The sequence below is a fragment of the Pseudonaja textilis genome, chromosome 2 (genome assembly GCF_049901715.1).
Source record: "Pseudonaja textilis isolate UNSWEBS1 chromosome 2, rPseTex1.2, whole genome shotgun sequence".
Taxonomy (NCBI): Eukaryota; Metazoa; Chordata; class Lepidosauria; order Squamata; family Elapidae; genus Pseudonaja; species Pseudonaja textilis.
Window position 1 is genome coordinate 3,433,578 of NC_141991.1, and position 12,762 is coordinate 3,446,339.

General features: G+C 42.3%; 1 protein-coding gene across 2 annotated transcripts; it reads left to right on the forward strand.

Annotated features, from left to right (window-relative positions):
• Positions 1-4,015: 4,015 nt before the first annotated feature.
• Positions 4,016-11,170, forward strand: LOC113453851 (uncharacterized). Of its 2 annotated transcripts, none has more exons than XM_087928149.1 (6): positions 4,016-4,194; positions 5,689-6,266; positions 6,524-6,641; positions 6,755-6,834; positions 7,870-7,996; positions 9,411-11,170. In XM_087928149.1, the coding sequence occupies exons 2-6, from the start codon at positions 5,757-5,759 to the stop codon at positions 10,277-10,279; spliced, it is 1,704 nt and encodes a 567-aa protein (XP_087784275.1). In that variant the 5' UTR covers positions 4,016-4,194; positions 5,689-5,756; the 3' UTR covers positions 10,280-11,170. The 2 variants fall into 2 exon arrangements, with proteins under 2 accessions (XP_087784275.1, XP_087784276.1); XM_087928150.1 differs by lacking the exon at positions 4,016-4,194 and adding an exon at positions 4,822-5,561.
• The last annotated feature ends 1,592 nt before the right edge of the window (positions 11,171-12,762 follow it).

A 12,762-nucleotide genomic window follows, 5' to 3' on the forward strand; every position in this document is an offset into this window, starting at 1 on the left:
CCAATGTGCAACTATATTATTTTACTCTACCTGTTCAAATAGGTACGCTCCCATCAACTCGACAGTGGCATTCCTCTCTGGGGCCTACATGTAATGATGAAGTCATTATTGACACACAATTGCCTTCTGGTTCTACATTTGGCCATGCATTGGCAGGGGCCGTTACAGGAGTCCTTATTTTAGGCTCTTATCCTGGCATAATTGCTCAAGAAAACAGATGATCTATTCTTGATCTCACCTGCAGACTTGAAAAATCCATCAATGCTACCGCTGCTATTATTTGTGATTCGTAGTAGGAAATAGGGAGGGTTCTGTACATTAGTTGGATGCCGTGGATGTGCTGTGCATTTTCATTCTTTGAATAGAACTATTGAGGATGAGCTTGCCAATTTACAATCATACATTCAAAATAATATGCTCATTATTCACCTTTTGAGTGGCTAACCAATTGACTCCCTGATTGGTCTTGGCTCAGACAGTTTTTCTTTTATGCTATAATTATTATTGTATTAATTGCAGCCTGTTGTTTTATGCAATGTATTCCAAATTTATTTGCATTGTTTCGTCCCGCTTCCCCCTCTCTTAACCCTCTTCAGTAGTGATACATTTATAAATCTTTGAATCCTCCATTTAAAATAAAAAACGAGGATATGTAGAGTTGCAATTGCAGGAATGTTCCAATCTCGGATGGCAAACCTCAGATAAAGAATGTTTCCAAGCAAATACAACTCAGGCAAACAAAATCACTAATCTATGGATAAAAGAGGATTAGAGAGGGGAAGTAGACATATGTTAGACTTTAACTAGAGATAATTAATTGTATGGATTACTGTACTAAACAGTAACAAAAGTTAAGCAGTAACCAAAGTTAACCAATGATGGAGGATAACTAAAAATGTATATAAATGCAAAACTATACTCCAGTAAAGATCATCATAATTGAGTTGTGCATAATCAAACAACTCGACTGCCTCGACATTACAACAGTCACCCAATGTTTAGTGAAAGATGTCAAATGATATGGGGTATGCCCAGTGTTATTACTGGAATTAAAGGGGGAAACCATGTAGGACAAACTTTCCTGGAAACAGATTCATAACCCACCTCTGACAAATGAGATTGCAGAATATGATAACAGAAACAGATGTTAGACCTTAGGAAATTGTATAAAAATCTTGTAAGATTGGAAACTTGATTTTCAATATATCTTGACATTGGGATTCCACTTTTGCAAAAGTTTAATAAACAGCTCTGAATTTGTTCCTGGCCGTCTTTTTGATTTTTCTGAGAAATGGCGCCCGAACAGGGATCTTCTGAAATATATTAAAAGGGGGTTTTTTATGTGGTTTTCAGGAATAAGACTTTCTTTCCCTTCAGAGGACGACGCACTCTCCTTTTGGTAGACACCACCGCTGAGTTCAGTGTACAGGAGGTGAAGTTTTTCGGCCTCATAAGGGGAAAAGCTCTTCTACCCAGACAGAGAGACCTGTGAATAAAAGGGCTGAGCAACCCTGTGAGGACCAAGGAGAATGAACAAAAGTAAGAATGAACAAAACTCCCCCAACCCAACCAGAGGCCAATTCAGTGACCAATTGGGATTACAGATGTGACCACATGACCTGAACTACATCTCCCATGAGGCATTAACTACATCTCCCATGAGGCATTCCCTTAAGAGGACAGCAATCATTCCCAAACTATATACTGTCTACCCAGTACAGGGATCATATTCAGCAACTTTCAGTTTCTCCTGACAAATAGATTGATAGAGGTCAGGAGGACTGGCTCTGGGATACTCGCAAATCACAGAAAACCAGCATGGGTTTGTTGAAAAGATTGTGCCAAAACAATCATTTTATTCTTTGACAAAGTGACTAAATTAGTGGTTCTGTTTTAGGCCCTGTACTCTTCAATATCTAGATGAGGGAATAGAAGGGGAACTCATCAAATTTGCAGATGACACTAAGCTGTCAGGAATAGCCAATACTCGAGAAGACAAGTTCAGAATCCAAAAAGATCTTGACAAACATGAGGAATGGGCCCTATCCAAGAAAATGAAATTGAACCAAAAACCCAAAAGGTACAAGTGCAGATTAGGTGAAACCTAGTTCGAAAACAGTAACTGTGAGAAGAACCTTGGAGTCCTAGTGGACAATTACTTAAATATTACCCAGCCAATACAATCCTTGATTGCATAAACGGGCATAAACCAACTGAAACCTTTGCATAAACATAGACATAAAACCAGCTGAACCAGCTGTTCCTTTGAACAGTGGTCAGGAGGCAGGGCTTAGTGTGATGAGTGACATCACCCACCCATTCACATGACCATGCCTATCCAGTCAGAGAACCGGTTGTTAAAAAATTTGCAGCCCACCACTGGATCCGAAACTTCAGGCTTTCAGAGGATTGAGCTACTTTGAAAATATTTATTCAAATATTGTTCACTGATGGTGAAAGGGCAGTGATTTTGGTTTTGTAATTCTTATGTGATTTTTTTTTTCATAATGGAAGACTGACAAAATTAGTCAAGTGGGACTTAGAAGGAACTTTTATATATCAATAAATGGGCTGAAAAGAATGGAGGTAGAATGAGAAGTTAAAGCCATTTTTTAAAATCCTTTTAGTAATTGTAGCTAAATCTCTTTTTTCTTGCACTGTCCACCTCCAAGTCCAGACTAATCTTTTCAAACCACTGAAATCTTCATTACTTTTGGCTAGGAAAAAAAAATTCTTTTACTCCAAAGGTCTTAAGGTTCCTGCTCAGATGTCCTGAGTCGTATTCCATACTCAACAACAAAAATAAAACTTCACGTCTCTCTCTCTCTCTCCTTTCTTTTTGCTTTGTGCTATTTATATTTATTTTTCAGTAGGTGCCTTGCTTCATTTTGTAATTCTACATTTTCACTAATCAAATATGAGTCCTATTTCTCCATCATGGCGCCTTTTTTTTGAGGTAAAAAAAAAATTAAAGGTCAATTTTTAAAAAGTTGAACTTTCTGTTCATTTTGGTACTTTCTTTCAATGCTTCTTTTTCATTGGGTTCTATGGTTATTATTATTACAGGCTGACTTTAGGGTTTCCAAGCCTCCTTGGCTGCCCAGAATTTTAAAAGGCAGCTATAAGAATTGAACTCACTAAAGAAAAACCAATACAAATATTAATTTCCCTCAACTATGTGTCTCTGCCAGCCCTGTGACCTGCCCTCACTTTAGGGCTGAGTTTGCCATCAGGCCCAAGACACAAGATACTTTTTCTCTAGTCACGTATAGGACTTTATTTTCCCAATCTTCATTTCTACATTGTGGCACCTTATTTTGAGGTAAACTTTTTTAAAGGTGCTCAAGTTTCTCTCCATTTTGGCACTTTTCTTTTGATGCCTCTTTTTCATCTATTCCTCAGGATTATTCTCATTTTTACAGGCTATATTTGGAGTTTCCAAGCCTCCTTGGCTGCCCAGAGGAATTAATTTGAAAGGCAGTAGTTGAAAAAGAAAAACCAATACAAATCTTAATTTTCTTCAACCTGTCGCTTTCCTCCCTGTGTCTCGCCCTGACCTCCCCTCCCTTCACGGCTGAGTTTGCCATCAGCCACAAGAAACAGGCTGGGTTTCATAGAGAGACTTTCGTTCCTTGTCATTTGACCGCCCTGCCATTTCTGACAGGATTTTGGTCCTTTTTGATGCCTTCGGGAATCCCTTCAGAGACGCTGCTCTCCAGGAACCGGATTTTGGAATCTCCACAGAGATATTCTCAGTCTTCACAAGATTACAGGCGCTTCTTAGAGATTAAAAAGAGGCAAATCTACAAACTGAGGCCTGCCGGAGAGGCCACTTCCTTTCTAGATAGGCAATGATAGAGGGAACTTTTGCTTCGAGTTTAAAGCATCCCATCATCCCAGCCCCGCATGGAACGTGACGTCGTGCGCCCCTGCAGGGTCTTCTCGCAGTGCGCACAGGATCCTCTAGGGGGCTCCCTGGAAGAGCCGGGCAGCTCCTTCCGCGCCCACCCCGCTTTACAAGAGAACTGAGCATGCGCCTGCCTCTGTCCCAAGACAGTAGAGCTGCGTGCTTCTCGAGGCATTTAACAGCAAAGGCTTCAAAGCGTGTCCTCTCTTTCTACAGTGCCCGATTCTGCCTTTGGGTCAGCCTTTCCAGCAAGCAAAGAGGCTGCACTTGGACTTGGAGATCCAGACGTGAGTCGGGGGTCATTGATTGGTGGCGAGGAATTATCTTGCATGGAGACATGCGAAACTTCTATCAGGCTTGGAGTCGTGGGAAGAGGTTGTGGTGGTCCCATATTCCTGTGCCGCCCCTGTGTGTGCAAGGGCAAGGCAGGGCGGAAAGCAAAGCTTCGGATTTTATCCACGGAGGGAGGGAAACAAGGTCGCAGAAAAGAGGACTTATGCTCCATTTCGACGGGAAAAGCTCTGCGTGGGAGGGAGAGGAGGAGAGGTCGTCTTTGCAAAACAGAGATGTGTGCCTCCAAGTCAGCCTTGACAGTTTCCTGCACATTTATTGGCTCCATTTTCAGAAGGGGTTTTCCTCTTGCCTCCCCTTCTTCGAGCTAGAGAAGCGAACGAACAAAGGCTGCAATTCGTGTGCAAGGTGTAGGGTGCAAGATGTGGAAGGACTGGAACTCGGTTTCCTGCTTCCCCATCTTTCCCCACTGTCACCAGTTTGGTTCTGCTGCCCGATAAATGAGGAAGATGCTGGAGGAGGGCCAACAGGCCAGTGTTTTTTTGTCAAGCTTGGCCATTGTAAAGCCTGGGTGTTGAACTCCCTAGAATGTTTTATTGGTGGTGCAGTGGTTTGAGTGCATGCTACTTCTGCTGATTATGGGCTGCCAGCAGTTTGGCACTTCGGGTCTCACCAGGCTCAAGGTTGACTCAGCCTTCCATCCTTCTGAGGTGGGTAAAATGAGGACCCAGGTTGTTGGGGGCAATAGGCTGACTCTGTAAACTGCTTAGAGAGGGCTGTAAAAGCACTGTGAAGCGGTATATAAGTCTTAGTGCTATTTACTTATTAAATGGATTTAGAGAGTACCTCACGTCAATTGCTGTTTGTGATCTGGGACATTTATGATTTGGATTGTGCAAATTGTTCTTAACTATGCAGCCATAGAAATGACATTAAACTGTCTGTTAAATTATATGAAATAAAATTATAGTTAGCCATAGAGAGTCATTTGGTTCAATGATGAAAGCACAAGGCTTGAAATCAAGAGGTTAACTTCTAGGTCTAGTCCAGACTTTGGCATGAAAGCCTTGAGCCCATCCCAACTCTCAGCCCAATCTACCACACAGGGCTGTTGTGTGAGAAATAATAAGGAGCATTATGTATAATTGCTGCCTAGAGTAATTTATAATAATAATAAAGAAAACATGAACATAAAAATTAAATTTTAATAAAAACTAGGAAGCAGAAATCAAAAGCATATTTAAATGTATTTTTCTCATATATTGATGGACATTGACATCCTGAAGGGTTCTCTGCAATTTTCCCCATAAGTAGAGAGATCAAGCGAACTAATAAATTCCATCCTCCACCATTCCAGACATTGGTGGGTTCATCCAAATCTGTCTTTTTCCCCCTTCTGTTCCCCCTTCCCATTTTGCCCTTCATAAGGATGCTCAGGAGTCAATTAATCACCCTAGTAAACACCCTGAATTATTTCTTTTCAATTTCAGGTGTGTACGCTGGAAATATTTTCTGGTTCTTCTGGAGTTTTAAGTATCTTGTCTGGGAAGAGAGCTGAATGGCCTTGGAAAATTTCGCCAGACCTCTTGTGAACAGAAAGACCTGTGGAGATCCAAGGGTCCATTTTGGAGCTGTATTAGAGACCAGAAAGAAGATGAAGGGACAACACCCAATAGATGCCGAAATTAGAAAAGGCCCTCCAGCTGCTCAGTCTTGGAGCTGTGGGACGAATGGGGCAATGAATCCTGGGCAGAAGAGCCATGAAGAGGCATCCAATAGTTCAGAGGTACAATGCTGCCACTTCAGAAAAGTGCAGTTCCAGGAGGAGCCGCCCCGAGATGTTTGCACTCAGCTTCATTACCTTTGTCGTCAGTGGCTGCAACCAGAAAAACACACCAAGGCTCAGATGCTGGACCTGGTGCTCCTGGAACAATTGCTGGCTGTGCTTCCCCCAGAGATGGCAAAATGGGTGCGGGAGTGTGGAGCAGAGACCAGTTCCCAGGCGGTGTCCCTGGCTGAAGGCTTCTTGCTGACTCAGGAGGAGGAAAACATGCAAGAAGAGTTGCAGGTGGGAGAATGTAATCATGGCAGCTGTAAAGTGGATCTGTGTGCGTTTCTCAGTTCTTCTCTGGCAGAATTTTCTGGGATTATTAACTCCTAAGGGAATTTGTTCTATTCTTCCAGAGGGTGTATTTGGGGCAATTTGTTCATTCTGTTTCTACTTTCAGCAATGGATATTGAGGGTTGCTAGTTGGAAGGTGCAATATAATAATTCATTTATATCTCTATGCTCTTCCTTTGTTTCTCCTATCACACCATGTCCAGAAATGCAGGGAAGCTGTGACTGAGTATCCCAAGGGGAGGAAAGATTCATTCAGACCTTCTCAAGACTTGCTCTTCAGGGAGAACTTCCGGGAAGATCAAAGTCAAGACGCTACGCAAGGTATGAAAAGCTTTTTCTGTGTGAGGTGAGATTTCAGCTGGTCCTTTTTCTCTACTTTATTGGATTGTCTCTCTTTAACAAATCTGCTTCCACTATTTTTCTCTTTCTCATAGAGAGTAGAAAGCTGTCCTTGGTCTGTTTAGAATCACCTCTTTGTGCTGGAGCTGAAGTATTAGCTGAACCGCTACTTCAGGTAAGGAGGACAAACATCGGAAAAGGTCCATAAATCTTCAATGGATTTTATTTTGTTCTAAAGTTCAATGTATAAAATTGCTTTTTCTAAGCAATATGAATTTGACATCAGGTCATTGAACATTCACACTCAGCTTAGCCTCCCCTCTTCCAAGGGTGTCAAGGGTGTCAATTTCATTCAGGGCCGACTCACGGCTGTGATTTTGACCTCATGGGGGTCCAGGCGGGCATGGCTAACTGAGAGGGCATGGCTAGTTTGACACCACTCACCATACTGCTGCTTCCTTTTCACATTGGGTAGAACAGGCCTAAGCCAGGCTGGCCTGGTTTTTCCTCTTCACATTGGGTAGACCAGGACGGCTCCACGGGCAGGATCCAACCACTTCACAGGCCTTGAGTGTGATACCCCTGTTCTAAGAGGATCCTTTGTGAGATGCCTTCTCTACCCATCCTGCTTCACCATGAGATTTCATTGACCAGACTGTTGTCAGCATCAGGGCGCCTCCTTCTGTCTCCCAGGGTTAGTCTCACACACTATTACAAAAAACATATCCTTTTTTGTCTTTTAAATCTTTGGGACAACCGTGACCTGATGATTGAGAATCTCTATAGACATATAGAATTCTGTTACAAGTTCTTCCAATTCCTTCATGAAGGTTTGGAGTCTGGGTACGTTTCTCTTTCAGTGGATAAAGTAAGCCATTGGAAAACATGTCAGGTGGGATTTGCCAGTATTTTGCTCTGCCCATCCTAGGAAGAATGGGAGACACTGACAGGTAATGGATTTAAGACCTAACTATCAATTGACCAAGAATATTTTAATTAATTTACAGTGTAAGGCATTCCAAACACTTCCAGCTTGATCAAACGTGATTTGGTTGTACCATTAACCAAAAGTGATGTGATCTTATTCTTAATTCTGCAGAAGATTCTCATTTTTTTTTTCAATGGATCTCTTTCCTAGAATTGTTGGAGGAAAATTATCCGATTTTTCTTGGGATTATCTGTTAATCAGGAACCTTGTGTCCTTTTTCAGGATATTGCTTCTTTTGAGGAAGTGGCTGTTTATTTCTCCGAGGAGGAGTGGTCTCAACTGGATGCTGACCAAAAAGAGCTCTACAGAGAAGTCATGGTGGAGAATTCCAGGAATCTCTTTTCTCTGGGTAAGAAACCCTTTCTATGATCAAGAATGTAGAGTAGGGCCTTGAATGTTATTTCTGATTTTTTTAATCATTTATTTACAGTGCATTCAGAAAGTATTCAGACCCCCTTCACTTTTTCAATTTTGCTATGCTGCTGCATGATTCTACAGTTGTTGAAATGAGTATTTTGTATTTTATGAACTGAAAATATAAAAAAACCAATTTATTTAGTAAGAGAGGCTATGCAGATTTCCAATTTTTCTTTGAATAAACTTCCTTCTTTTATAAAGTCAGTTTGGTCAAATGGTTAAGATACCAGGCTAGAAAATGGGTGGCTGTGAATAGTAGTTCTGCCTTAGGCATGAATGCTGGCTGGGTGACTTTGGGCCAAAACTCTTTCAGCTCAACCCATTTCACACAGTTGTTGTAGGGAAAATAGCAGGAGGAAGGAATAATGGGTTTGTCTGCTGCCTTGTTTATTTGCATAAAGCAAAGGAAGGATATACAGTGCATTCAGAAGGTATTCAGTCTCCTTTCATTTTGTCAATTTTGTTATGCCGCAGCCTGATTCTACGGTTGTTGAAATTCATTTTTTTCTCATTAGTCTACGCTTGTTGCCCAATAATGACAAAGTGAAAACAAAATTTTAGAAATGTGTGTAAATTTATTATTTTCTAGCCTGGGGTCTTAACCTTTTGACCAAATTGACTTTATGGAAGAAGGAAATGTATTGAAAGAAAAATTGGAAAACTGCATAGCCTGGCTTTTTGCATAAAGGAAATTGTTTGTTTTTTTAAAATAACTTTCTGCTCGTGAAATGCAAAATACTCATTTCATACAGAAGATATTAGGAAGCCTCTGAGGAAGAGGCTGAATTTACTGAGGAAGGTTCCGGCTACCAGGATTGTTCTATTCCCTCCTGAACCTGGTCACTGGGTTCCTGATGGCCCTAAGCTGCTATAAGCAAGACTGGATGACCTCTGAGAAGGTTGTTCCCTTCTTAGAGATATGTCCACTTGTGTACCAAGTTTTGCATTAGCCTTAGTTGAGGGTGGGGAGCAATTGCCATCCAGAAATTCCTATTGACTTTCAAAGATTCTGCTCTGCGGACAAGTGGAGATGAGACTTTGATTGAAGTTAAGAAGTGCTGAGTATGTTCCTGCCCAAGCATGAAAAATTGTCCAGTACATTTTGGGACTTTGTAGCACCATGGAATTGTCCCAGGTGAAAGATTAGATGAGGGCTAGGATCCAACCCTATTATAGGAGGATCATTAGAGATATGCTTGGAAATGGTTCTTTGCTATAATCTTAGTTTGGAGTCTACATGTTTGCCCACCAAAGAGATGAAATATATTGATTATTCTTTGGCTAAATTTCAGAAGGAATTTATTGTTCCCCTGTTCTTGCTACAGTTCTCATTTTTCTTTTTCAAGGCTTTAATGGGCAAGAGAATAAGAATTGCAAGGAGGAACACCAAGCTATCCATTCGAAAGTGGGGAAAAGGAAATTCGTAGATCAGATGCAACCAAAGAGTGATGAAACAAAGCAATCACAAAGTGGAATTAAAAAAAGTATTCCTCATGTCAGTTGGCTTCCTAACCATACAATGATTGATACGGGAGAAAGACCATATAAATACCTGGAGTTTGGAAAGAGGTTTAATAAATCTGATCATCTCATTTCTCATAAAAAAGCACATTCAGAAAATAAACGATTTACCTGCATGGAGTGTGGAAAGACCTTCTCTTACAGTTACCTTGTAAGACATCAGAGGATCCACACAGGAGAACGACCGTATAAATGTATGGAGTGTGGAAAGACATTTACTTATAGTAGTCATCTTAATAACCACAGGAGAATCCACACAGGAGAACGACCATATAAATGCTTGGAATGTGGAAAGACCTTTACTCGTAGCAGTCATCTAGGTTGCCACAAGAGGATCCACACAGGAGAGAAGCCATATCAATGCACGGAGTGTGATGAGACCTTCTGTTATTATAAAACTTTTATAATCCATCAAAGGAATCATAGAGGAGAAAGTCCTTATATATGCATGAAATGTGGAAAAACCTTTACTTGTAGCAGTAGTCTTAAATCACACAACTTGATCCACACAGGAGAGAAGCCTTATCAATGCATGGAGTGTGGAAAGAGTTTTAGGAAGAGTGGTAATCTTAATACCCACAAGAGGATCCACACAGGAGAGAAACCGTATCAATGCATGGAGTGTGATGAGACCTTCTGTTATTATAAGACACTTTTAACGCATCAGAGGAATCACATAAGAGAAAGAACTTAAAAATGCATGTAGTGTTGAAAGACGTTTACTTGTAGCTGTCATCTTTAACTCCCACAAGAGGTTCCACGCAGGACAGAATCCATATTGAAGCATGGAGCGTTGAAATGGTTTTAGGAAGGATAGTCATCTTACCTCCCATAATAGGATTCATACAGGAGAGAACTCGTATCAATCCACGGTGTGTGGAATGATCTTTACTTGTACTAATGGTCTTAATTCCCACAAGAGGAGCTAGACGGAAGAGAAGTCGTATAAATGTGTGGGATGTGCAGAGGGCCTTAGAAAGGGTTGGGATCTCATTTCCCATAAAAGAATCCATACGGGTGAGAAACCATATGAAACCATATGCATGTAGTGAGGAAAGAGCTTTGCAGGGAGTAATGCTCTTACTCGCCATAGAAGGAACCCCAGGTGGGAGAAACCATGTCAAGAAGTATGGGTAGAGTTCCATGAGAAATCTAGGTAGTCCTCAAGTTTATGACTGCAATTGAGCCCAACATTTCTCTTGCTAAGTGAGAGAATTATTATTATTATTGTGTGTTTTCCCCATATTACAAGTTTTCTTGCCACATTTCTTAACCGAGTCACTGTAATTGTTAGTGACACTGTCCTGAGGTGAATCTGGCTTCCCAATTGGCCTGGCTTCTCAGAAGGTGATCACATGACCCAAGGACACTGCAGCTGACATGAATCCGTTGCCAAGCATCTGAAGTTTAATCAGGTGACCATCGGGATGTTCATAGGTGTGAAAAATGGTCATGTTTTTCAGTGCTTGTATAACCTTGAATAATCACTATATGAATTTAATAAATTGAGGATTACCTATAGTTGTCTAAAATATCATACAAGTTCCATTTCAGTAATAATCCAAATAAATTGTAGACCTTCTTACATATGTATGCATAAATTCCCTTTCTTCTGCAAACCCGAACAGTCTGGATCCCTAATCCTGCTTGTGGTTTTTCCCAAGTCCAAATACAGAAAGGCTTTTTCTACATGTAGAAATGTTCTTAATTGTTTAATAAAAATATTCTTATTGTTCTTTTTTATTCTTTCAAATATCCCAAAATACCAAATACAATTATCACATTCCCATCTAACAGTGAGGATGCTTTCCTTACAAAGCCGCGTCTCCTCGTATGGAAAGGGAGTGGGTGTCCTCTGACTCACATACTTTGCCCTCCCACACCCAGTATGAGCAACCTGGCCAAGAATAGCGCGCACAGCAGCAGCAACCTCGAGGAGGAGATAAGCGCGGCTACCCCCCCCCCTTGGGAAAGCTGGTCTGATCTGGGTCCTTGCCCTCCATTTCCCAGGGCTCCGGGCAGTCCACGCCACCATCTTGACCCCTCCGTGTGCCTCAGAGGGATGGCGAGGTCTGTGGTGGACGAGGCTTTGGTGCTTGTCCTGGTCTGATCTTCCTCTGCTGGAGACCTCTGGATCCCCCTGCCCAGCCTTGCCTATCCCCCTCTCAGAAGATGGAGGATGCTGCTGCTGCTGCATGTAGAAGCACGGAGGAGAAAGTTTGTAGGAAGCAGTTTCCTCCAAGTCCATCTTTTGCCTTGACAGATCTCTGGAGAGGAAGAAGGGTGGCAGGGGAGCTGCGAGAGGGAAGTCTGCCCTTACAAGCCAGCATCTTTACTATATACGACTGGAAACAAGGATTTCCTTTGAAGAAGGGCCAGCATCCCTCGTGCAGGACTGAGGAGGGCTGCTCCCCTGCCACCACCTCTTGCTCTCCGGAGATCTGTCAAGGCAGAAGTTGGAGCGTTCTGCAAACTTTCTCCTCCACCCTTCCACACTCAGCAGAGTCATCCTCTCCCTCTTGCTTTGCTGAGATGGGTACCGGACAGGGAAACAAACCCCAATGATGTCTGATATTGGTAGAAGAACGTCTCATCGGCATGCTGTGCATGCACACACACGCGTACAGACACACACCCCAATCCAAGTTTGGAGACTTTTATCCACATCTAGCTTGCAAACTGCCAATGCCTGGGCTTGAGAAGAAGGCAACGAATGTTCCCCAACTGGAGTTAGCCAGTTCAACTTACTCCATCCTGACCCAGCTATCCGAAATCAGCTGTGCCCAGTGAGTAGTATCTGACTATTCCTACCCAGCCAGTGTGAGTTGTCATAGTCTTAACATGCCCTTTGAGGGCAACCATAATGCAGAGGCTTCTTTGCAGCCTCCCTGGAGGGTAAAAACAGCCTCCCCCAGTCTCCTTAGGCCCTCCAGAGGCTGAAAATGGGAAATTCTGGTATTTCCAGAAGGCTCTTTTTTCGGCCTCCCGAGGCTGCAGAGGGTTCCCTTGAGCCTCTGCGAGTCCGAAAAAGGCCTCAAACAGGCTGAAAATCAGCTGGGAGGCGCACACATGCGCAGTGCAGGTATGTTTGGCTGGGGCTTGCGTGCCGCACAAACCGCTCTGCATACCATGTGTGGTATGTGTGCCATTGGTTTGCCATCATGGTCCCAGATGATA

What these genes read in the sequence shown, in the direction of transcription:
- LOC113453851 (XM_087928149.1), top strand. Translation starts at nt 5,757, where the DNA reads ATGGCCTTGGAAAATTTCGCCAGACCTCTTGTGAACAGAAAGACCTGT. An exon ending in ACATGCAAGAAGAGTTGCAG is followed by an intron (nt 6,267 to 6,523) that starts GTGGGAGAATGT and finishes CACCATGTCCAG; the next exon opens with AAATGCAGGGAAGCTGTGAC. An exon ending in AAGTCAAGACGCTACGCAAG is followed by an intron (nt 6,642 to 6,754) that starts GTATGAAAAGCT and finishes TCTTTCTCATAG; the next exon opens with AGAGTAGAAAGCTGTCCTTG.